The sequence below is a fragment of the Choloepus didactylus genome, chromosome X (genome assembly GCF_015220235.1).
Source record: "Choloepus didactylus isolate mChoDid1 chromosome X, mChoDid1.pri, whole genome shotgun sequence".
Lineage (NCBI taxonomy): Eukaryota > Metazoa > Chordata > Mammalia > Pilosa > Megalonychidae > Choloepus > Choloepus didactylus.
The window spans coordinates 18,525,834-18,551,627 of record NC_051334.1 but is presented as its reverse complement, the minus strand read 5'-3'; the positions used below and the strand labels follow the sequence as shown (position 1 = coordinate 18,551,627).

General features: G+C 39.8%; 1 protein-coding gene across 1 annotated transcript; it reads right to left on the bottom strand.

Moving 5' to 3' along the window:
- Positions 1 to 14,472: 14,472 nt before the first annotated feature.
- LOC119522978 (probable tRNA N6-adenosine threonylcarbamoyltransferase, mitochondrial) lies at positions 14,473 to 16,198 on the bottom strand. Its single transcript, XM_037821728.1, has one exon. It carries the CDS (start codon positions 16,173 to 16,175, stop codon positions 15,165 to 15,167), a length of 1,011 nt encoding a protein of 336 aa, XP_037677656.1. The 5' UTR covers positions 16,176 to 16,198; the 3' UTR covers positions 14,473 to 15,164.
- Between the last annotated feature and the right edge of the window lie 9,596 nt (positions 16,199 to 25,794).

Here is a 25,794-nt window from a genome sequence, read left to right as displayed (position 1 = left end):
GATTATTTAGGTGATAATAAACATTTAAAGTAGTTTTCCTATCCATTAAAATAATGGTCTCTCAATTTATTAATCTCTTTCTTTTATATATCACACAAGCACCCACACTTTTCTTATTGTGTTTATGCTAGTATTTGTCCAAAGTAACACATCAAGAGGAAGATAGCTTCTCTGAGGAAAAGCTGCTGGCATCTGGGGTTCCTCTGTCACATGGGAAGGCACATGGCGACGTCTGCTGGTCCTTCTCTCCTGGGTTCTGGTTTCAATGGCTCTCTCCAAAATATGTCTCTGTGCTCTCTAAGTTTTGTCTGCCTTTTATCCTCTCGTAAAGGACTCCAGCAAGGGGGTTAAGACCCACCTTGAATGGACTGGGTTACATCTCTATGGAACAACCTAATCAAAAGGTCCCACCCACAATAGGTCTGCCCCTACAAGAATGGATTAAAAGAACATAGTCTTAAACCTGCTTATAATTGTGCCTAAGAGTCTCCCCCAGAGAACCCCATTGTTGCTCAGATGTAGCGCTCCCTCCCTCCCTCTCTCTCTCTCTCTCTCTCTCTCTCTCAATAAGCCACCTTGGCAGGTGATCTCGCTGCCCTTCCCTCTACGTGGGACCTGACTCCCAGGGGTGTAAATCTCCCTGGCAACACAGGATATGACTCCTGGGGATGAATCTGGACCCAGCATCATGGGATTGAGAACATCTTCTTGACCAAAAGGGGGATGAAAAATGAAACAAAATAAAGCTTCAGTGGCTGAGAGATTTCAAATGGAGTCGAGAGGTCACTCTGGTGGACATTCTTACACACCATATAGATATAACCCCTTTTAGGTCTTAATGTATTGGAATCGCTAGAAGTAAATACCTGAAACTATCAAACTCCAACCCAGTAGCCTTAACTCTTGAAGACGATTGTATAACAATGTAGCTTACAAGGGGTGACAGTGTGATTGTGAAAGCCTTGTGGATCACACTCCCTTTATCCAGTATATGGATGGATGAGTAGAAAAATGGGGAAAAAAAACTAAATGAAAAATAGAGTGAGATGGGGGGGATGATTTGGGTGTTCTTTTTTTACTTTTATTTTTTATTCTTATTCTAATTCTTTCTGGTGTAAGGAAAATGTTCAAAAATAGATTGGGGTGATGAATGCACAACTATATGATGGTACTATGAACAGTTGATTGTACACCATGGATGATTGTATTGTACATGAATATATCTCAAACGGAATTAAAATTTTTTTTTTAAAAAGTAGAAAAAAAAATAGTCTTTTCTGGGGTACATAACAGATTCAAACCAGCACATTCCTGTTTTGTTCCATAATCTCTTCTGAAGAAATACTTAGAATTATTTTAGTTTTGTACATTTGTTTTCTATCCAGCCACAAAGCTGAAATCTCAATTATAATAATTTCTTAGTTGATTTCCTTTGGGTTTCTTTCTTATCTATTTCTACTACATCTCCTTTTGTTTGGGGTTCTGGTTTTGGTTTTCTAGAACTTTCAAGACAAAGTTAAATAATTTCTTTCATGTATCAAAATTGGATGTTTACTGTTATTCTGAGATTAATTTCTGCTGTACTAGTTTTTCTTTCCTTTTTAAAATGATTTGGAAAAATCAGAGATGGCTATTGAATTACCAACTCCCTTCTCATCTCTTACAATAATCATGGGATTTTTCTTATTTGCCATACTGATATGATACATTATATTAATATATCTGCTAATATTATCCTTATTTCTGGGATACTACTACTTGGTGAGTTATTCTTTTAATATGCTATTAAGCTTGATTTGCAACTATATTATTTTATTGCATGTATATTCATACTGAGATTAGACCATAATTTTTGTTTTTGAAGAGTCTTAGATATTAGTATTTGGTAGTAAAAATTAAGGGGAAAGCTTTTTGTCCTTTTTTTCTGTTCTTGAGAAGTTTATATAGCATAAAAATAATCTGTTTCTTGCTAGATAGAAAGAACTCACCAGTAAAGCCAATTGGCAATGATATGTTTTTGTAATGTTATAATTATGTATATAGATAAGCTGAATTGGCAGGCAATTTTGGAAGAAATTAAGTATTAATATTAATAAGTGTTAACATCTCGTTGGTATTGTGCTTTCTCCATTTCTAAAGTACTCTTCTATCTGTTACCTCCAGTCATTCATTCACTCTTTCAAAAAACATTTATTGAATGCTTTCATGAGCCAGATACAATGGTTGATGTTACAGATAAAATGATGAATTAGATGTGGTCCTTGATTTTTGAGGATTTCTTTAGCTAGTTGAAACAGACATGTCAACCAGTAAAGTCTAATGAAATGTGACAACTATTCTCAAACTACTATGCGACTCACATTATCCTCGGTCCAACCACGCTAGTATTTTTACTTCCATTATACAAGCAAGGTAACATTCTGAGTCATTGAAGCCATATTTATCTTTGCACCAGTCTAATAACTGGGATGCTATTTCTTATATCTTGCAGTAGCTTCTCCCAAACCATCCTGATCCTACCCTCAGAGCCATACAATATGAGTCTGATTCATTTTACATGAATAGTGCTTCAGATGTTTGAAGACAGCTATAACTGTACCCTCTCCCCTAACCACCAATCCCTCACCAGAAGTCATCTTTTAACGAGGATAAATATCTTCACTTCTTTCAACACAGACCTGAGCAATTCACCATCTTGACCCCTTTCCTCTATAAGTATTTCAGTTTGTGTGTGTCAGAATTCCACCCAATACCCTATATGTGCTCTGACAAAAACAGGGTAGAGATGAAATATTACTTTTTTAGTCCAGATATTACATTCATTAATTCAGTCGGAAATCGGCTTGTTTTCTTCAGTGGTGGGGCTGTCAACTGACATTGAAATTATTTATGCATCTGCTCCTAAGTCATATTTTCTCCACCCTGAACTTGGGCAATTGTTTCTTGGTATTCACACCCAAAGCCTTCCATTTATCCCTGTTAAATTTAATTTTAGTAGTTTAAAACCATTACTTATGCATCTTAGAATTTTTCTGGATCCTAAATCTGCTACTGATAAACTAATCCTTCTGGATTTATGGAATGTACAGATTTTATGATCCTGGCCCCTCAAGTCATAAGAATGCTGGACAGAAGAATACTGAGGACAGACAAAGCCCTGTGACACATCACCAGAAGCTTCTCTGCAGGTCGGCATGGATCCATTAATTAGCACCCTCTGGATATTGTTGCTAACAAAATTACTTTATTATGTGATGTTATGTATACTTGCACGTGGTTCACAGGTCTCCATCTTGTTCATGGTTGTATGTGCGATCAAGTTAAATGCCTTCTGATGTTTAGACTATTGCCTAAGAGAAATAAAAACACACATCCACACAAAACTTGTACATGAATGTTCCTAGCAGCTTTGTTTGTAATATCCTGTATCAATTAGTCAAGTTATCCAAAGAAACAGATCTGATAGGATATGTATATATCCTGTATAATATGTTTAATATATTATAAGAATTGACTCACATGATTGTCAGGATCGACAAGTCCAAATTCTGCAGAGCAGGCCACAAGTTGAGAACTCAATAGTGACGTTGAATTCCCCAGCAGAAGCTGGCTGGCTGAAATAGAGAAATTCTTCTTTCTTTCTGACTGCTGAAATCATCAGTTCTGCCTTTAAGGCCCTCAACTGATTGGAAGAGAAGACTTCTCTCATTGCTGAAGGCAATTGTAGATGTCATCAACCATAGATGCAATCAACTGACTAATGACTTAAATTCATGAAATACCCTCACAGTAACAATCAGGTCAGTACTTAAGACCAACAACTGGACACCAGAAGCTATCAAAGTTGACACATGAAATTAACTATCACATACCCCCAAACAAGAAACGACCCAAATGTCCATGAACAGGTGAATGGATAAACAAAATGTGGTCTCTCCACACAATAGAATATGGCTTGGCAATAAAAAGTAATAGCCAACAGCATGGATGAGTTTCAAAAACCATATGGTAAGTGATAGAAGCTAGACAAAAATTTGCATACTGTATAATTCCATTTGTAGGAAATTCTAGAAAACAGAAACTAACCTATAGAGATGGAAAGCAGATTAGTGCTTGCCTGGGACCAGAAGTTGGAGAAGATTTGACTGCAAAGCAGCACTAGGGAGCCTTGTGGGGGGGATGATAGAAATGCCGTGTGTCTTCACCATGATAACGTTACATGGGTGTACACATTTGTCAAAACTTGTCGGAGTATACACTTTAAATGGGTGCAATTTATTTCACACAAATTATACCTCAATAAAGTTGATTCCTTAGGGAAGAAAGCAAATAATATTGCCTATCACATTCCCTAGTTTATCATAATAATCTAATAGCCTGATTAAAGAAAGTCTCACATGATTTCATGAACCCTTGCTGGGTCCCAGGGACAACTGTGTCATTTTCTAAGTACATACAAGTTATTCTTTTGTGTTCTAGAACATTTCTGAAAATCAATGTCAAGCTCACCCATCTGTACTGTATGAAAGCTACCTTCTTCTGCCCTTTGAAAATGAGAATGCTGCTTTCCTGTCTCAGTTTTCTGTGACTTTTTACATTGCCAGTTCCCCGAAGAAATGAACAGTGATTCTATAATCTCATTTGCATGCTTTCCAAGTTCCCTTGGATGTAATTCATCCAAATCAGTAGTCTTAAACTTGTTTGGAGCTGTTTGGAGTTCTTTCATCTTGGGCTTCTTTTGCAAAGGGGCTTCTGAATTTGGGATTTTGTGGGAGAATTTAGGCTGCAATTTAAGGGACCATTCACCACTGACGAGCCATTATGTTAGCCTCTGTCAGGATGTCTGGCTCCAAGTCTGTTGCGGGCAATGTCTGAGTAGCTTTCTGTGTGAGAGCACCACAAATTCCTGCCTGAGAGTTCAGTATTGATCAGGCAAAAACCACTAAAGGATTTTTCCTCTCCTTCACTTCTTCAGTGGCAGCAGACAAGGTTACTTATGCTTTCATATTGTGCTGATTTCATATACTCACATGCAATAAATGCATGTATAATACACATCCTGCTTGTAATTCTATGTTAATGTCACTGAGAATATGTATCTTGTCTTTCTAAAAAAAACATTTTGAGCCTGGAGAAGGGAGAGGAAGGTGACAGTCTGGGTTCTGAGCTGGCAGCCTCTGGTCTCCATCTCATCCGGTTCTTCCTAGCATGTTGTAGGTCAAGTTATGGTTGAGCAGAGGGGGTGCCAGGCATCTGTGACAGGGAGCTCTGAGCCAAGGGGTAAGGTGAGATGACCCCTGCCCTCCCTTTTCAGAGCAGAGGGTAGCAAACAGAAAGGTGGGCATGGAAAAGGGAGCCGTGGCTGGAAGGCATCAGTTCTTTGATGGGCACGCCTCTGGAACTATGACCTTGACATCTGTGGATCACGTGGTAAAAAGACTTGCCTACCAAAAACTCACCACAAACAGAATAGCCCTTCTTAAAGGGATCTGGGTCTTTAGTAAGAGACTTTATTTATGGCACTGGAATACAGGTAAACCCTAACAATAATCCTCTAACATCCTCAAAACCTAAATCATACTAAAAACAAAGATCTTTGTGGCTCCCATCTCAGACTTAGAGAGATTTTCTTTCTGAATTTGGAAATGTCAAAATCACCAAACACAGTGGGTGTTAGAATCAACCCAGTGTTGAAAGAAATGTTTAGATTAATCTATCCTCCCACCTATTGTAATATTCTGACAGGTGATCGTCTTGCCTCTGGATGGATATTTAATGTATAGTAACCCAGTTCTTATGAGCAGCCCATTCCCTTGTTGGAGCAATTCTTTCTTACCCTGAAATGAGCATCTTCCCTTGGTAACTTGTATTCATCAGCCATACTTATGTCCTTTGAAGCACTATGGACTAAAACTATCCTTTCGAGTCAGATTGCTACTTAAATATTTGAAGACAGTGATCATATTTCCTATTAGTTTCTGCTTCCCCGAGTTGAAGCATCTCTAGTTTCTGCAATAATTGTCTCTTGATATAGCTTTCAGATCCTGCCCTGGATGCATTCAAATGGCTGATAAAACTCTTAAGTTTGATCCAACCCATAAACAGTGTTCCTTATCAGTACGACCAACACACACAACACAAACTTATCATATGACATTTCCATTAGAGCAGTTTAACAGTGTTTAGCTTTTGTCTGATCATAAATAGCTGCTCTGGCATAAGTGTTCCTTACTATGGAAGGATGGTGGAGTTGATGACCCAGTGGTGCAGATCTTTAGCCATGGGAGACTTTGCCAAGACCATTCAAAATTATAAATCTATTTTAATCATTTAACAAGGATACCGTCAAAGAATATGTGTTCATTAAACTACATAGACAAACAATCTCAGCTATGATGTAGAATAACATTACTTTGATAAAAATGCAAAAGTATAAGGAACTTTGAAATGGTGACATTATATCAAACTAAGCAACCCAAGTAGGGTTTCATGTGTATTTGAGCACAGAACCTATTACTGAGGATCAAAGCCCTTGGCGGCACTTCAAGAGCTCATGTTAATTTTCTGATTTCCCTGGAATGTGTTCCTCCATAAGTTTATTCAATGTCATTCTCAAAAACTGCATGGAAGCTGATTGAGAATGTTTGTCCCCTTAAGCTGGGCAGTATAATATGTCATGGTATTTGGTAGAAACATTTTTACTGGAAATTAAGGTATATGTTGTTGCTGGAAAGTTTTGAACTTTAGAATATCTGAGCCCATTGAGGTGTCAGCACAGTTGACATCCTCAGCTAAACATTTTCTGCAGGACATCAAGACCCACAGAGACATAGATATTGTGGGGTGAATATATTGTCATTTCATTATATTTTGTTACTTAATTGCCTTCATACTACATGAGAATGTAATCTAAGTGGGGGGGGTATTCTGTTTTATCTAAATCTTTTCTTATTTATGGGCTGAATTTTGTTCTCTTGTTTTAAATAATGAAAGTGCACCTGTTGGGGTTGTGCACTGGGATTTACATAGGGGGATGGAAAAAAGGGCATTGTGGACACGGGGTTTCATTTGATCTTTCAACAGTCCCCTAATGTAGGGATGAGAAAGGTTCTAGTGAGCAAATGGAAACAAAGTGATCTATTCAAGGTCACAGTAGATAACTGGTGAAGTTAAGATTCAAGTACACCTCTTCCCGAGTCAAAAGCCTTAGTTCTAGACACTGTACATTACAATGCTCTGTATGTCCCCCAAAAGTTGTAGAAAATGAGTCCAAGGGCTCTCTTTTGACCCTACAAATTTAGACATAAGGAACAGTTATTTGTCTCAACTCTATTACTGAATACAGAAGGCTGCCAATCCATTCTCCCTGTGTATTCTACCAATCCTGATGATGACCGATTCATTTTCCCTGCATTTCTACTGACAGGAGTCTGTTTTTGTTCAGGGCTGCAATGTGTCCAGTTAAAAAAAAAAAAAAAAACCCTCCCCAGACTCCCTTGCAGCTAGTGTCCATGTGACCCAGTTCTGTCCAGTGACAAGTAAGCTGATGTCTACTGGGTGAGACTTCCCCTAAGCTTTTGTTTTCCTGATAGAAAGAGGCAAACTCAGTGACTTTTCCCTTCACCCTTCTTCCTGCCTGGAACTTGAGAAGGATGCCTAGAGGTGGAGCATCCATTTTGCAACCTGCAAGATGAAAGCCACGGCCCAAGGATGACAAAAAAGGAAAGAGAAGAGAAACCTGTGTCCCTGGTGGCATCTTGGCCTGCTACCTCTAGACATCTTATTTTTCTTCACAGTGTAAGAAGTTACTATTACATGCAGTCCAATGTAATCCTGATACAACTGTTCTCCCCTTGCTTCCCTTCAATTTGCCTGTAAACGCCAGGCCATGGTTAAGACTGGATTCTAAGCCTTCATTTGGGAATTTACACTAGAGTTGTTCGTAGGATGCTGCAAATGAAGATGCTTGCACTGGATCCTATGCTTATCTTCCACCTCTTACCCCAAAACTAAATCGTGCCTCCCATCACCCCAGTGTGGAAATTGGGGAAAGGCAAAATGGGATGAGGGATGAAGAGAAAGAGGTGGTTCTTGTTCACATAACTATCAAACAGAAGGTACTGTTCCCAGTGCTTGGGGTTGAATGCCCTAAATGTCATCTATATTTCATATCTATTGAATTTTGGAGGGAAAAAGAGTGTAGTAGTATTTGTTTCAAACTCTCACTCCTATAGAGCTGTCCCTGGATATTTTGGTGCATTTTTTTCAGGTAGAACTATTTAAGTCAAATTTATTTTAGTGTCCCTCAATTTTAGGAAGAATAAGCATATTCTATTTTAAACCCCAGGGAATTGTCACATTAAAATGTGTATAGAATATGTAGAAGAAATCTACAAAAACATATCAGAATAAAGCTTTCTGAGTGACTCTTATCCAATGTGACCCTCCTGTGACAGGGGATGTTTATTCAGCATATTTATATACCCAGAGGGAATATTTATATGCCTTGTAATCAAGAAAATGCTATAAGAGATAAGTAATAGTGAAAGTAGCCTCTGAAGGTACAACATTGTTCATAATGGTCTTTCAAAATGTTTTCTTGCTGTAGGACTAAAGATCAGCAAATGAAACATACAAGCATGTCTTCCTTGAAAATTAAGCTAGAAATTGGTATATTATCTTTGGTTGCTCTTATATCACACTAATAAAGGAAGTTTATGAAATATTCTGTGTGAAGGTGAAAAAAAAAAAATTTCAGAAAATGGGTGTTTTAGTTTCCTCTTTGCTAAAGCAAACACCATGCAAAGAGTTGGCTTAAACAATGGGAATTTATTGGTTGATGGTTTTGAGGCTAGGAGAAGTCCAAAATCAAGGTGTCTTTAAGGTGATGCTTTCTCCCAGAAGACTGTGGCATTCTCCCTTTTCTTCCAGGTTCCATTGCCGTTCAGCTCTGGCTGCTCCCTCTGGCTTTTTTCCCTCTCTGTAACCTTCCCTGTAAACCCTTCAGTAATAGTATTTAAGACCCACCCTGGGCCACACCTTATCTGAAGTGACCTCATCAAAAGGTCCTATTTACATGGGTTCACACCCACTAGATGGATTAAGGTTAAGAACATGTTTTGCTGCGATACGTAGCTCCAAACCACTACAGTGGGCCTTGGGCTACTAAAAAAACAACTCCGTGGCATTAAGTTGGTCATTCATGTGTTACCCGTTTGGGCATGATGTATCTAAATGAACTCACCATGCTCTAGAGTGTCAAGAGGGGAGGACAGGAAAGAGGGATGTTTAAGGTGGCGCCCCGGAAGTACTATACCATCCATGTTTCTGTCCAATGGGGACTCCATTTACATTACAATCAGGAAGACTTTCTTTTCCCAGAAAGGAATGAAATAAAATACCCCACTCTTCTCTACTACTTGAGCAGAGCCTCTGCAGAATACACAGTGGCAGAAAACACTCCTGGCAGAACAGAATGAGCTGGCCTAAAGGACTCCATCCCCTCTCTCAGCTCCCATTACCTCCTATCATCATTTAAATTTGCTTAACTCTCGCCCACCTCAAATAAATAAAGCTCCTTCTCATGACTTCATATCCATCCTCAGCTGCCCCCTTTTCCCTTTTCTTCCCTTAGCAGTGAAAGAGCTTTTCATTTATAATAAAAGTAAGTACAATTGTACTAGAGTTTTGCAAGGTATTACCACCTGAGGGAAGTTGGTAAAGGGTACAAGTTATCTCTATATTATTTCTTACAATTGCATGTGAATCTACAATTATCCCCATAGTAAAAATTTTTAATTGAAAAAAAAACCTGTATTGGAAGAATAACCCAGAAACTTAATTATTTTGTATGCAAATTGTTTCTTTGCGTTTCAGGGAATCAACTGGTAGACCAAGTCAAAGAACAAGGCCCAAATGGGATTTATAGTAGAGTGGGGAGAAGGGGAGGGAAAACCTGAAGAGAATCTGGGAATAGGGAATCTTGTCTGCTTTTCTGGGGTCAACTGATTGGCTGGCAGCTAGCAGAGTGGTCACTGGGCATCTGTCCTTGGTAAGGGTTTCAAAGGGAAGAATTTCAGTTGTTAACGGATTCTTCAGAGTTTGGAGGTTTCACCGAGGAGCACCCAGGACAGCTCCCCAGATGTACCCATAGCCTCTCCTCAGCACCTCCACCTTGGTTGGGCCAGTTCCACACCACCACCTCCAGTAGAATGTCTCACCAGGCACTGGCTTTAGAATCAGGGATCAGCCTTGGATTACATCCCGACTCCACCATCCATTCATCATGAGACTTGGACAAATCACCTCTCTGAAGCTCTGTTTCCCCACCTTTAAAAGGAGTGGAGCATTGTCACAAGAATCAAATGAAAATATAATAAAGGGTAAAGTACACTCCACAGGTGCTATTTGCTGCCTCTGCCATAGTATGCACATTCAATTTAAGAGACATAAAAAACACATATGGTCAATGTCTTTGTTTGTTCTTCCCACAAGGAAGTTGTAAAGTTAACATAGCTCCTACCTCTTTAATGCAGGCCCCTTAATGAGATCTATATTATTGATTACAAAGAGCTTTCAGTGGCTGTTTTAAAACCCAGCTGAAGAGGATATTACTTTTACAACTTTTTTTTGGCTGAAACACCATGCATCCTTTTTTAAAAAGGAAGCAAAAAAGCCTGCTTCTCCCTTCTTCCTTTTAAAAGGGAAGCAAAAAGACCTTTGACTCTGATATCAGAAGCACCAGCTGTGTCTCTGTGCTCTGTTGGCAGAGCTGATAAAATGTCGTTGCCTGTCATTTCTATCAGGAGCTCTTGAGAGCAGACTGAGCAGATAGCTCAGTCTTTTCCAGAAATGACTCTCCCCTACTGCTTTATTGATCCCTGCCAGGTACCTCATTTTTGATCCTTCAGCTTGATGTGGCCAATTCCCTGTTGAGTTACAGTGTAGAACTGTTGTGTTAAATTGTCCAGCTTGCCGACACTCCCTGTCCCACTCTCCACCCCTCCTCATTTTGCTTTGAGCTGGCTCTGAAACAAATCATGAAAATAAAGATTTGTCTGCATCATATGGATAATGCTTCTTTAAGTCCTGGTGTCTGGAGATGAAATTAGCTATTTTGAAGGTCTCTTGTTCTGAGAACACTGTGTTTTTGAAAACCAACCTTTTATCATGCTGGGAGCCATTTGAAAGGTTTGAGTGTATCTCTGCCAGGCCTAAGTATTGATCTTTGTGGCAAGGGGAAGAGATGGAGAAAGAAATGTAGCAGACAGGACAAAGGAATAGAAACCAAGAGGTTAGGGAACCCTGCTGGGCTTCTCTCTTTGAGGTAAGTGCTGTTGCAAGGAGCAAAATAGGCATTGATAGGGATATAGGAAGATCTTGTACTCTGATTTTTTCAAAAGCAGCCCTAATGGTTCTCAATGACCACCATGAAAGGAACCTTATAAATGGAACTTCAATTGAGAATAATGCACATTCTGAACAAAACTTTTGTCTTCGAAGGTTGATTTGGTTTAGAGTCAGCATGTCATTTGATACTCTGATCACTGATGTCACAATCTGCATTGGATTATGGGGACATCTTAATAATTCCCCCAGTAACAAGTATGCTCATCTAGAACACGGATCAACAAACAATGGCCCACCACCTGTTTTTGTATGGTCCTATGAGCTAAGAATGGCTTTATATTTTCAAATGATTGGGGGGAAAAATCGAAGGAAGAGTAATATATTACAATGTGAGAGTTATATGAAATTCAAATTTCAGTGTCCATAAATGAAGTTTTACTGGAACACGGCAACGCTCATTCATTTACATGTTGTCTATGGTGGCTTTCACGCTAAAACAGCAGCCTTAAGTATTTGCAACAGAGATCACGTGGCCTGCAAAGTCTAAAGTATTTACTCTCTGGCCTGTTGCAGAAAAAGTTTGCCTGACCTTGCTCCAGTAAAACTTTCTGTGATGCCGTCTATAATCAGAGTTGTCCAATCCAGTAGCCATTAGCCACATGTGGCCATTGAAATTCAAGTTGATTAAAATTAAATAAAATTAAAAATTCAGTTCTTCATTTGCTCTAGTCACATTTCAAGTGCTCAATAACCACAAGTGGCTATCAGATTGGACAGCACAAGTCTAGAATAATAATCTCTATCCAGGGGCACCATTGTTTGTTCTGTAGACTATACTGACCACCACTGCTTCCTCCTTCTTTGGCTAATGTTTGTTTGTTTTGTTTGTTTTGGGGAGGGTGTCATTTCTCTGCTTCATTTTAAAATCAGAAGAGAATAGATTTCTTAGCTTGGGATCTTCTGGAAGCAGATGCTGAGACATGGATTTGGGTACAAGTGGTTTATTTGGAAGGTAATCTGAGGAAACGTGAGTAGGAGAGTGGGTAAGTGAAGCAGAGAAGGGAAGAAGGTCACTTAATGCCACTGTGGGCAACTGGAGCTCAGTCCCACTGGGGAATTCCAGGAGATTGTGTGGAACATATCTCACAGTTATTCCACCTGAAGGGTGTGGAAGTTGGGCTATTTGCCTGTCAACTCCCCATTAATTGTTGATTGAGGGCTACTTTGGGAGGCATTAACTTGAACACTTCAGACTTGCCCTCCAAGTGGGCCAAGTATGCTTTGCAGCCATAGAAAATGCCCTCGGGCAGAGAATGACAGGTCTTTGCAGGAAGCCGCCCAAGTATTAGCAGGCAGTGCAAAAAGATACGGGCAGGGCACCAATAGCATCTGCTACAAGAGGCAAGAAAGGCATTTGTGTCTGAGGAAACTCAAATAAGTGGCTATGCGCCTCAGTAACAACATTGGAAAAAGTCTGGTGACAGCTGTTGGATAAAGTTAGTGGCTAATATTGAGACTTGGGCATCTCTGAAAATGACTAGACTCCTTTATGCTGAGGCTACCATCACAGCTTGCCTATGCTCCTTGAGCTCATACTAACCAACCATGGCTGCCAGATGTCCTGCAGGGACCACATGGAAATATCCCGCTGGCCAGCCCCATCTTCTGGTTGGACAGTTGAGCAGTGGTTGACATTTGAGCTTTAATTTCAGATCATGTGAGAGGCCAGGCAGGTACAATATTAGATGACTGATCCAAGAGGGCTAGGTAGAGAGTGGGAACTCAGAAATTAATTTAACAAATAGTCAAGAAACCAGGAAAACTGATGAGGTGGATAGCAAATCAGACCAAGCTAGGTGACCTGGAGAAGTTCCAAAAAGGCTGCAGATGCCTTGGGGACTTCTGATTTAGTTGTTTGTGGGCTTCCTTAGACAAGCTGGCACCCTGAAGCAGGACAGACAAAGGAGTCTCAATTTGACTATTTAGAGCAGCAGAACCCAGCTTGTAATTGATGGTACAAAATTGAGAAATAGGGCTATACTGTGGATCAAAAGGTCTCCGGGAATTCAACACTCAAACCTCAGTGCTTAGTATCAGCTTAATTTTGGAGGAGATCAATCAGGGTCTTATGTTTCTAATTGTGTGGGTTTTTTTTTTACCCTTATTTTGAAATATATGATTTTCATTCTTTCTAAACATACGCTACTTCACTGGGAATAATCTTTTTAAAAAATATAGGGAGTTCCAACTCTTTCTTCCTTCATCTGTGTAATCAGGAGAAATGAGGTCACCTTGTGTCGTCTTTATTTCTGGCATGTCCCTGTGTCCTAAGGAACTTTGTGGATTCTCCAAGTGCTTAGGCTTTAGGCCTGGCCTGTGTCTGAAACCCTTTCCTTGTAGGCGTCATTGAGTCTTTAGAACTATGTCATCACAGTGGACAAATAGTAAGAACCATCTAAACAAGTCTTTGAGTAGATGTGAATAATAATTACAACAGCCATATAAGTCTTTCTTCTATTATGTTGATAGCTGTGGTACAAATAAACTCCATAATCTTGGTGGTTTAACAAAATAGAATTTTACTTCTTGATTGGTGCAGAGAGTACAGGCTGGGGGCCTCTGATCCTATAGTCATTCAGGACCTCAGGCTGAGAAAGGCTCTGAAATCAATCTTCAACATGTGGCTTCCAAGATTACTCTAAGCATTGATCTAGCTAGCAGCTTGGGGGTGGATGGGTAGATTGATTGACTGCATGGAAGATTTTGAAGGGGCCAGCCCTGGAAGTAGCATATCTGGCATTTCTACCCATATCCCATTGGCTAGAACTCAGTCACGTAACGTTACCTCACTGCAGAGGAGGTTGGAAAATGTAGTCTAGTCAGGTACCTGGGGGGAAAAGTAAAAGGTTTCTTGAATAGCCAGTCAATCTCTGCCACAAATGCCATTTGAGGTTCATCCCTCTTCCTCTCTGCTCCACGGACCTTTCTTCACCACAACTTAGGTATGGAGAAGTGCTTGTGACCCTCCTGGCTGGGGTAATGTGTCCTAGTGGACCCTTTTAAGGCCAGTCTAATCTCTATGTCTTTTCCCTTGCTTTTTTTTTTTTTTTTTTTTTTTCCCTTTTCCATCTCATTTATTTCACCTGATTACAATTTACAAAATAATGGGTATGAATGGATGTGGCCAACTAAAGAGTACAATACGCACAAAGAATTACTTGCATGCCAAGTTTTTAAAAATTCAAATTAGATGGATTTTAAGAAATGAATAGACATATTCCATTTCTCCAGAGAGAATAATTAACATATTTTAATAATTAAGAACGTATGTTCTATTATAGAAAGTCATCTTTTGTCTTGATTTGGAATGCTCTGATTTGATACAACTTTGACCTGGCTCCCTTTCTAAAACTGCTCTCTCATTATAGAATTCAGGCTCATGATTCAGTAGGGGTCAAAAAATAGCTTCTACTATCCTGATTTTGTAAAAGGGAGAAAAAGATCTATGCCTAGAGAATATAGGGCCAGGATTTGGCAGAATCACTATTTTTTCCAAAGTTTTTCTTTCTGCCTCTCAACATTAGTACATTCTTTTTCCCACAAGCTGTTTTACTTTTGATAATAAAAATTATATTCTTTTATATGACTGTAACATTATTATAGCCTCTCAGAAGAGCAAGTTAAATATCACACTAAGAGAACGCTCTTATGAACAATTCATAGCATATATCTTCTACAGTTTGATATATTAAAAAAATTAAGACAATTTTAAAGCTGAAATACCACCTCTAGGGATTTTTTTTGATAAGCAACAATCAAATCATCTTGTTTAAATGTGGTATTTTTATGGCGGCTTCTCCAACTTCTTTTGATATATCTACTCCAAGAGGACATTTCGGTTCATAGCGGATGCCTTCTGTGTCATGTAAAATGCCCAAACCAGCACGTAATCTTTCAATACCATTCCATGCAATCATGATGCCATTGTCAGTGCACAGTCTGGGAGGAGGGCACAACAAAGTGCACTGTGTTGCATTTGTTACAATTTCCAGAACTTTTCGGATATAGAGGTTACTTGCAACACCTCCAGAGACAACCAGTACCGCATCAGTCTGAGATAACAAGCCTCTCTGCTTGCAAAACAGAATAGCACGATGTGTTCTTTTCGCTATGTGGCATGCTGTTGCATGCTGTACTGCAGCAGCAATATCTGCAGCTGAAGAGAGGATTTGCCCCTTCTCAATACCTTCCTCTTTTTCCTTTTGCATTATTATTCTGTCAGTAATGCTTTGAAATCCAGAAAAAGAAAAATCACAATTTTTAACATGCTGCATGGGAGGTTTGATTTCCAAATGCAATTTATTTCCTTGTTTGGCTAAATGCTCTATAGCCTTCCCTCCACTCATGGTGGAAAACTCTGGATGTTTTATTAAAGAAAGTCTTCTTGCTACCCCCAAGCTTAAAGCAAGTCCTGGTTTTATGGTAGTTGCAATTGCTGACAGTTCACTTGGAGAGACTCTACTAGCAGAGAGAGCTTCTTGAACTATTTGTTGAATATTTTCTCTGTGAAGCTGTTGAGCTACTGGAGGAATAATCCCACCTGTTTTTAAATGAACTTCAGTTTGAGAATGTATTGCTTCTCCCAACACATTTCCAGTTTCATCCACCACAGCAGCTGCTGTATCATCACAGCTGGTTTCAATTCCCAAAACTAATTTATGAAGAAATAGTTTTCCAGGATGAAAAGGAAAACTTTTTAAAAATTCATAAATTTTCTTTTTTGATGGCTTGGAAAATACTCCTGCTGTCTTATTCAATATTTGCATATTTAATCTATAGAAAATTCCTTTCTCGTGAACGACTGTAGCTAGTTTTCCTCCCTTGCTTTTTTAAACTGCTAATTCCTCTGGGTTTTGAGAAGCGCCTGATGATGGGTGAATGGTAAAGGGCAGAAGGGAAGAAGAAGGTGAAGATGTTGATCCAAATCATGGCACTGCCTCAGAGCAATTGCTGGGTCCCTAACATTATACCCAAAGGCACAGATGCAGGGCTTTTGTGGGTCCAAGACCCCAAGCCTGCAGTGACGTGTACTTCCTGCTCCCAGTGTCCTTGAAAGGACCCAAGCTTTTGTCTGAAATGACCGACTCCATTGATATTGGATCTACTCTCCCAGAGATGGGAAGAGGACTCATCTTCCGAGGGCATAAACAGCCAATTCTTTTTTCATCTCCTGTGATACCAAGTAGGAGTGCTGTAAATGCCAAGCAGTATGGATTTTTAGAAGGATGAGTCACTGCTTCTCGTTTTTTTCAAGGCAATTATTCATCCAGTCTGAATGTCTTCAAGATGAGCTAGTAAGTCCGTTATATGGATGAAGAGAATGGCTGTGATCCCCAAAAGTGAGAGGATCAATTTAGGTCAAATAGTAAAGCTGGGGCAAACAATTTTTAGAAATAGTGCTCTGTTTTGGGATAAGAATTGAAATTCGTAACTCAAGGGCCGAGACTTTTTATAAGAGGAACCCTTGTTTTAACAATCCTCTGGCACCAGAGATCTGGTTTATTTTTGTGGGAGAGGGAGTCTAGCTTACATTTCACTTGCTTCAGGCAGATGCTCAGCTCCTAGAAAATGCTTACTGAAGAATCCTGCTCTTAGCCCAAAGCTACAGAGAGAGATTTAATTAACAGACAACAATATCATAAACATGAAATCTGCAAGCTGTATAAGGAAACAGAACCCCCAAACCCAGTCCTGTAAATACCTCCTCTTCTCTGTTTCTCCCATCTGCAGCGCATCCCTCACCTCTACCACTATCCTTGTTTCTGCCTCCAGTTTTCAGCATTGAATCACCATCTTTTGGGTCCAGGGTTATGATTCAAAACTTTAGCAGCCCTCTTGGCTTCTTTAAGCTGCTTGCTGCCCTAGGCATACCCTTAATCTGGGGGAGGGAGGGAGAGCCTCTCTGTTACTTATAAAAACTGGGATTGCTTCCATTTTTCAACTGTTTGTTAAAGACGGCATGATAGATCATGGCTTGCTATGGGAAGAAGAGACCAAAAATTTTCCACCCCAACCCCTACTGAGGCAGGCCTGTTCCTTAGCTTAGGCATAGGTGCATGTCAGCCCAACAAGCAAGTACAGTTATCGCTGTCTTGCATGGATCTATAAAACCAGGATCCTGAACTTATTTCATAAGGCATCGCAGTGCTCACTTAGGTGTAGGGATGGTGGAGTAGCTTACATTTTTTGAGCCTATTATGTGCCAGGTAGCATCGTCTTGCATCCCAGCCCCTGTGAGCACCATGGAGTGTATTATTCTGATCAGAGAGTTTGAATCATTGATGGCTTTACTTTTGAATGATCAAGACGAAGATGTCTCTACTAAGGTATTGTAATGCTAATTTTTAATCTTCGGCATCATCTCTTGGAGACTTCAGAAATGCTAAATATGATTTTGTTTTGCGAAGAGGAACACAATTCAGAAAGTGAGTTCATCAAAGACAAAACCACTGCACAGATGTTGAAATTCCAGTTACCTCCTTAACACTTTGTCAAATGGGATTACCCATTTAAGCTATAACCCTGGCTTTGGCCTGATACCAGATTGGGGAGATATAGTGCAGAAATGCAGTAGGGGAAGGTGACATCCTAGTGCCAAGCAATTACATTGGCCAGTGTCTGTCAGTTTCCTCTTCTGCCCATGTTCTTCTGCAACTTGAAGGATTGTGGGGACTCTGGAGCCATTGGGGAAGGAATTATCTGGGGAGTTTGTTAAATTGCTACATGCCCCGGGAACTCTAAATTAAACAGGTTTGGGGTGACACCCAGGAATATGTATTTTAACCAGCTCTCAGCCTAAAGGGTGTTGCGGCCAGGAACAAGCTGACTGTGGGCCAAGAGTGGTACCAATGTTCCGGCTTCTTGCTTCTCCTCAGGGAGTCTGGTGTCTCCACTGTCACCTTCACATCTAATTGTGTCGTCTTGAAGGTCATTGAGCCAGCCACTGAGGTTACTTATTCTCAAGCCTGATTCTCAAGCTTGTGAAAAAGAGCTATGATGTTTTTGAGCTTTAAAGGATTAGTGAGGAGAGTTTGTCATTCAAATTGGTTCTATGAAATTTTACCCAAAGAAAGTAGTCACCACACTGTACTCCTTCCATTCTGTTCTTTTGTAACTTGGCTTTAAAACCTTGGCTCCTGAGGAGAGGTTGTCTGATTGATTATGGTTAACGAGGCAGGACCATCCTTCCATAGATCCCAAATATGGAGAGAATCTCTGTTCATGACATTTGGTGGTAGAGTTTGACCAGAATCACCATGGTTGATCTGTTACACAGCAGAGATAAGTGTTCAAGCCCACAACAGTGGATCCCTTTGGCATCATAAAAAGCCAAGGAGAAAGAATAAGAAGAGCTCAAGACCATACTTTTTAATTCATCAGCCTATATAAACTTTTAAACGAAATGGCTCAAGCAGAGGGGTCTTTTTGAGTAATCCTCTCTCGCTGCGGCCTAAGTGTCTCCAGGTAATTTTTGTATATCCTTGAACAAATTGTGGAATTTCTCTGAACTTCGGTTTCCTCATCTATAAAATGGGAATAATGCCACCTACCTCATAGATCTGTTGTGAGAATTGTGAGAAAATGTATGTAACATTCTTCACATAGGGCCTAGCACCTAGTAAGTGCTCAGTAAATAACAGCTATTATGATACAATTTTATCATTATCATTAGATTTATGAATAATAGAAAGCAAACTCTTGCTGCAGTATGAAGAGTGGATTAGACAGAGGAGAAAGTTCTTATTGGAAACGTGTTAAAAGGGTTGCAGTAATTCCAGGAGAAATGATGAAGGTCTGAACCAAGACTGTGGCTGTGATGATAGAGAGGGGAGATTGAGTTGGAAGATATTTAGGATATTAGGATGTTTAGGAGAGTCAGCTGGACTGGACACTGATTAGATGTGGGTGGAGTGATAAGGGAGAAGTCTAAGATAACCATCAGGAAATACTGAAGACAGTCACTTATTAATCAAACAAATGTCCATTTTTTCAGCAACAGCTATATTTGGGCACTTTGGAGAGAACCCAGAGGCTGGTTACATGTGGTCATAAATAGAAGAGAAGCCCAGGTCTTTATACCTGCCCTATGATCTTGAAGTTATCCTAGATGACAGTCTCTCAACGGGAACTACTTCACAGGAGTATGTGCACAAGTTTCCAGGATCCTAGTGTATAATCAAAAAGGAGGGGATTGACAGGGGTGCCAAGACATTCAACAGGGGAAAGAATAGTCTCTTCAACAAATGGTGCTCGGACAACTGATATGCACATGCAAAAGAAGAAAGTTGGCCCTGCGATGGTTAATTTTGTGTGTCAACTTGGCGAGGTTATGGTGCCCAGTTGTTTGGTCAATCAAGCACTGACTTGTTTCTGCGAGGATATTTTGTAGGTTAATTGCCATCTATAATCAGTTTATTGCATCTCAATCGACAAAGGAGATTGCCTTCTGCAATCAGTTGGAGGTCTTAAGGCCGAAACTGAGGATTTCAGAAGTCGGAAAGAAGAATTTGTCTCTGTTTTAGCCAGTCAGCTTCTCCTGGGGAATTAAACTTCATCTTCATCAGAGTTTCTGACTTGTAGCCTGCCATAAGTTGGACTTGCCAAACCCCATTGTCACATGAACCAATTCCTATAATCTCTTAATATTTACACATATAACTTGTCAGTTCTGTTTATATTTAGAGTCCTGACTAATACAGACTCCTACCTCATACTATATTCAAAAATTAACTCAAAATGAATCAATACCTAAATTCAAGAGATAAAACTATACAATTCTTAAAACATGGGTATAAATCTTCATGACCTTTGGATTAAGCAATGGTTTCTGGGATATGACATCAAAAGCACAAGCAACAAAAGAAAAAATAGGCTGGAATTCAATAAAATTAAAAACTCTTGTGTTTCAAAGGACACCATCAAGAAAGAGAGGAGACGACCCACAGAATGGGAGAAAATTTTGTAAATCATATCTCTGATAAGGACTTATATCTAGAATATATAAAGAACTCCTACAGCTCAAGAACAAAAAAGACAACCCAATTTTTAAAATGAGCAAAGGATCTGCATTAATATTTCTCCAGAGGAAATATAGAAATGGCCAATAAGCACATGAAAAGAAGCTCAACATTATCAGCCATTAGGGAAATGCAAATCAAAACTACTCAATGAGATGGCACTTCAGATCCACTAAAATGGCCATAATCAAAGGGACAGACAATGGCAAGTATTGGCGAGGATATACAGAAATTGGAAACCTCATGATGCTGGTGGGAATGTAAAATTGTGCAGCCACTGTGGAAAACAATTTAGCAGTTCCTCAAGAGGTGAAACATAGTTACCACGTGTTGCAGCAGTCTACTACTTGGTATATACCTGAGAGAAATGAAAACAAATGTCCATATAAAAACTTGTACACAAATGTTCATAGCAGCATTATTCATAATAGCCAAAAAGTGGAAACGACCCAGATGCCCATCAACTGATGAATAAATAAAATGAGATATATCCATACAATGGAATATTCTATTATTCAGCCATGAAAAGAAAAGAATAACTGATAGATGCTACAAAATGGATAAACCTTGAAAACATTATGTTAAGTGAAAGAAGGCAGTCACAAAGGACCACATATTATATGATTCCATTTATATTGATTCCATTTATATTAAATGTCCAGAATGCCCAACTCCATGGAGACAGAAAAATAGATTGGTGATTACCTAGAGCTGGGGGGTTGGGAGAAAATGGGGAGTGATGAAAATGTTCTAAAATTGACTGTGGTGCTGGTTGCACAACTCTGAAAATACTGAAAACTATTGAATTGTACACATTAAATGGGTGAATCATATGTGAATTACATCTTTTTTTAAAAAAAAAAAAGGAAAGAAAAAGGAAAAGATTGGGGAAGTCTGTCTTGTTGGCTTCGGGCTTCATAACCCTCTTGCGTACCTGATGATCCAGTGCCCAGAAGTCACTCTCAAATGGATCCAGGCTCTCCCATGGCTACTACAAACTTGGGCCCATGCATAACCTCTCTGGGTCTCAGTATTCTCATCGGGAAATGAGAAGGTTAGCTCAATTATCTCTAATCCACTTCAGTCTAGAATTCCAGGCTGTTGATCAACTTTTGTAAGACAAGAATTTTTTTCTCATTCTGCATACTAAACATTGAGTAGACTCAAAGAGTAGTTAAAAATGACTTCATGGGGTAGATTCTCCTTTAGCCAAAAAAAAAAAAACAGTGATTCACACTATACTTCTCCATGCAGATTTTGCATTTTGGTATACTAAGAATGGGCAGATAATCTTAGTATATAAAGTATAAGGAGTATCTGGGTTTGGGAGGAACATAGGATCTTAGATGGGCTATATGATTCCTTCCCTAACACCTAAGGCTTGCTTACTTCCCCTCTAATTTCTCAGCAAACTTTCTTGTCTGTAAAAGTAAGTAAAAGCATTAAAATCAAAACACCATTTACAGAAAAACATCATTTGCCTTGAATTTCAAAACCACAATTTGAGTTTGTTTTATTGTGCTTAGCTAAAACCCTGTGGGTTCATCTTTGTTGCACTGTAAAAAATAACCTTTGCTAAATGTGATGAAAGCACCCAACTATAAATTCTAACTTTGCCTTTGGGTAACAAATTGTTCTCTATTTTACTCTCCCTTCATCTTTAAAGGAGGAATCATTTTCACTTAGACTTCTATCGGCAAATAACAACTTGCTAAGTAATGTTGGCACGAACAATTAGACTGATTCTAAGCCTCCTGGACTTGCCACCCAAGCTGGTGGGTTGACCCTTCACTCCCTGGGCTGGAGGCTGGGCAGGTACTTGGTGATGTGTTTCTGCTGGTTCCTGTGGGGAGCTTGAAGCACCCCTATACTGAATCACAGGTTCATGGGCTGGGGACTTGAAACAATGGAAGACTCTGGAGACAACTGAAATTATGCACAGTTCTGATGGTCAGCATTTTTGGATGGCTCTATGGAAGAAGTGTGCAATGAGCATCTCCATGGATATATTTGAATAAATGATTGTGGGTTTAAGGCAAAACAAGAATAAAGGACTACTGCAACACTGTGGTGTTGGGCTGCCATCAGTGGGCTTCTCTGGACTGCTAATATCTTTGACAGGGACCTAAAGCAGTGCTTTCCTAGAGCAGACTCTCAATAATTGTTTCCAGTCTTTCCTCACTTCACCCCACACACCGTTGTGTTTTTATTCTTAAGTGTTTCTTGTTGTTGTATCTGCCTGAGTTCACCCACAATAATTCATTCTCCCCAAGCAGCCAAAATAGTCATTCAAAAATACCAATAGGGTCACAACATTCCCCTGCTTAAAACCTTTCAATGACTTCCCATTGATCCCAGAATAAAGTCCAAACCCCTTAGCTCATGAGCACAGCTTCCTTCTGGATCAGGCCCTTGCTTACCTCTTCACTCCTTTATTTGAACCCTACACTCACGCCATATCCAGTTATGAGCATGCTCTCTTTTATGACTTTGGGTTTTTGCCTATTGAAAATTCTTCCCTCTTGACATTCCCCTTTGCCACACAGCCTTTAAAACGTGGCTCAAGCATCACCTCTTATTGGAAGTTGTGATACAGGCCAGAACATGAATGAACCTTGAAAACAAGCCAAGTGAAATAAGCCAGACACAAAAGGACAAATGTATAATTCCACTTATATGAAATATCTAGTATAAGCAAGATCATAGAGACAAAATGTAGGATTCAGGGTTACCAGGGGCTGAGGGAAGGGGAATGGGGAGTTATTGTTTAATGAGTAAAGAGGTTCTGTTTTGGGTGATGAAAAAGTTTTAGTAATGGAAGGTGGTGATGGCAGCATGGCATTGTAAAAGTAATTAATGCCAATGAATAGTACGCTTAAAAATGGTTAAAATGGTAAACTTTATGCCATGTGTGTTACCACAATTTAAAAAAACAAATGGAGATCTAGGGAACTAGACCTAGGGAACTGGCTTATTTTAGGTTGAGTTTCCCAGATGTAGACCCTGAGATGAGAATTCTTGTCACTTATTAGTAGATATTCTCAGGAAAAACCAGTAGGGGAGGAGGAGAGTGGGGACGTGGGACTGGGAAGGGAAGGAGGCCAAGCAAGGCTATGGCATCCGTTAAAGCCCCACAGAGACCTCTGGACTTCAGGGAGGTCTGGGGACATGGAAGTCACACCTCAGAGTTGTCCCCATCAGGGGCACAGGGTCTAGAGTGTTTGTCCTCCTGGACTGTCAATCATCACATCAGCCAAGGGTTGCCCTGGGACACTTCTGGCTCTCTTTGTCCCTCTCTGTGCCAGCAGCCTGGGGCAGTCCTCCAACAAGGAGATGCAGATGCTGCTATTGAGAAAGAACCACTCAGGTAGCAGGGATGTGCAAAACCCCGAGGAGATGGTGGGCAGAGCTCTAAAGCCTTGTTATTAAAGCTGGGGTGACATCACCAAAATAGGTAGAGCAAGCAAAATTGGACAGTGAGCAGTGAGGGAAAGGGCAGGTACACTGGGAGGCTGGCTTCCCTGAGGTTCTTCAGCCTGGAGCTGGGAGTAAGAGAGCCTTTCCCCTCTGGTTGTAGACTTGGGACAAGGTGAGCCTGGAGCTTTAAAGGCAGCCACTATGTAGGTCATTCATTGAGAGAATAAAGATGAAGTTTCAAATTGAGCCCTGAGAGCATTCGAGTCCCTGGTACTAGTTATTTCTCCCTTTTGCTGTGGTTTGGATTCAGACCTATCTCCTCTTCACTTTATTCTAGAGACATTTACTGAGCACCTACTATATGCCAGGCACTGACCTGGTACTGGGGCTATGGAGGTTAATAGAAAAGACAGTCCCTGCCCTCATGGAGCTTATACTCTAATGGGGGAGAGAGACAATTCACGGACAAGTGCTATGAAGGCAAAAGTAAATCAGCACGGGAAGATAGAGAGTGTTGGGGGTATTTTGGGAATAGAGCCATCAGGGAGGTCTTTCCACTGGGGGATGTCTGAGCAAAGACCTGAATGAAGTGAGGGTGGGAGCCGGCAAAGACCCGGGCAGGAGTTGAATCTCAGTCAGACACAACCAAAAGAGTCTTGATGATTGCAATGACTATTTTAGAAACATCTTTTTTCATGTGATTATACTTGAGTAGACTTAGTGTTGTCCCAACCAGCTTAGGGAAGTATTCTGTGCCTAGTCTTGCCAAGAAGGCTAAAAGTGAAGGCCCTCACTTTGTACTTTTCCTTAACTGGTAGGTCTGAGGGTTCCAAGAGCTGTTGTTGGGATGCTGTGGTGGAAAGACAGGATGTGAGAGGTTTCTCTTTATGACAGTTTAGATTATCAACACTGGAACCTTTCTTTCCAATTTCAGTCATAAAACCAGTTTTTTTTTTTTAATCCATTTACGTGTCCTTTTATAACATCAGACTTCATGTTCAAGGATGTATTCTTTCTCTTGGTTTTGTTTCAGGTTTTGTTTAAATCAGGTTAACTGAGGTATCATTTGTATACAGCAAAAATTTGACAAACATATACAGTCATGTAACTCCTACCACAATCAAGATGCATAACATTTCTGTCACCCCAAGGACATGTTCTTGAGAGCAACTTATATCCTTTTTTCTCTCTTTGCCAAAGAGTTGCAGATGCTAAGATACACAGACATGGAAAATGAAGTTAATATTTGAAAACTGAATCTTTGCCTGGGGATTTTGAGCTATAGTGCATAGACAAACTATTATATAATAATGTTCACTAGACATGTTTTTATATTGAGTTGTTTCTTCTGGATACATAACACAAATGATAGTTAATATTTTAAAATTGCAGTCTTTACCTGGAAGTTTGAACTGTAGAGGATAAACAAATCATATCATAATGTTCACTGACCATACATGTTTTAAGAATAATTGAACTGCTTCTTCTTGGTAAGCAGCTACTATTTAGTTGAAGTGGGACATTCCTTCAGGAATAGTCTTTGTTACAGTGCACTGAAGATGCTAGTTTAAAGATGAATACAGATAGCCTCGTTCCTTCCATTATCCCCATTCTCTCCAGCATCCATCAGTGACCTTCTCTATCTCTCCAGGGATAGCTTCACTTCTGTTTTCAAAAATGCCAGGTCTCTTCTATCTGGAGGAAAAATTCATTTAATCTTCTCTTTTAAATTCAGCTTGGTTCCCAACAGCTAACATTTGTTGAGTGCCAGGCTGCTTGCTAATTGCTTTGTGGTAATTATCCCATTTAAATCTCACAAACCCTATGATGCAGGTAATATTTTATCGAAGAAAAATATTATGGCCACATTCATAGATTGTCAATGCTATGTAATCCCAGCACACGATCCTAGTTGAGTCTCATAACAAATCCTATATTATCAAGGAGGAAA

Coding starts and splice junctions, on each gene's coding strand:
- LOC119522978 (XM_037821728.1), bottom strand. CDS start 16,175: ATGCAAATATTGAATAAGACAGCAGGAGTATTTTCCAAGCCATCAAAA.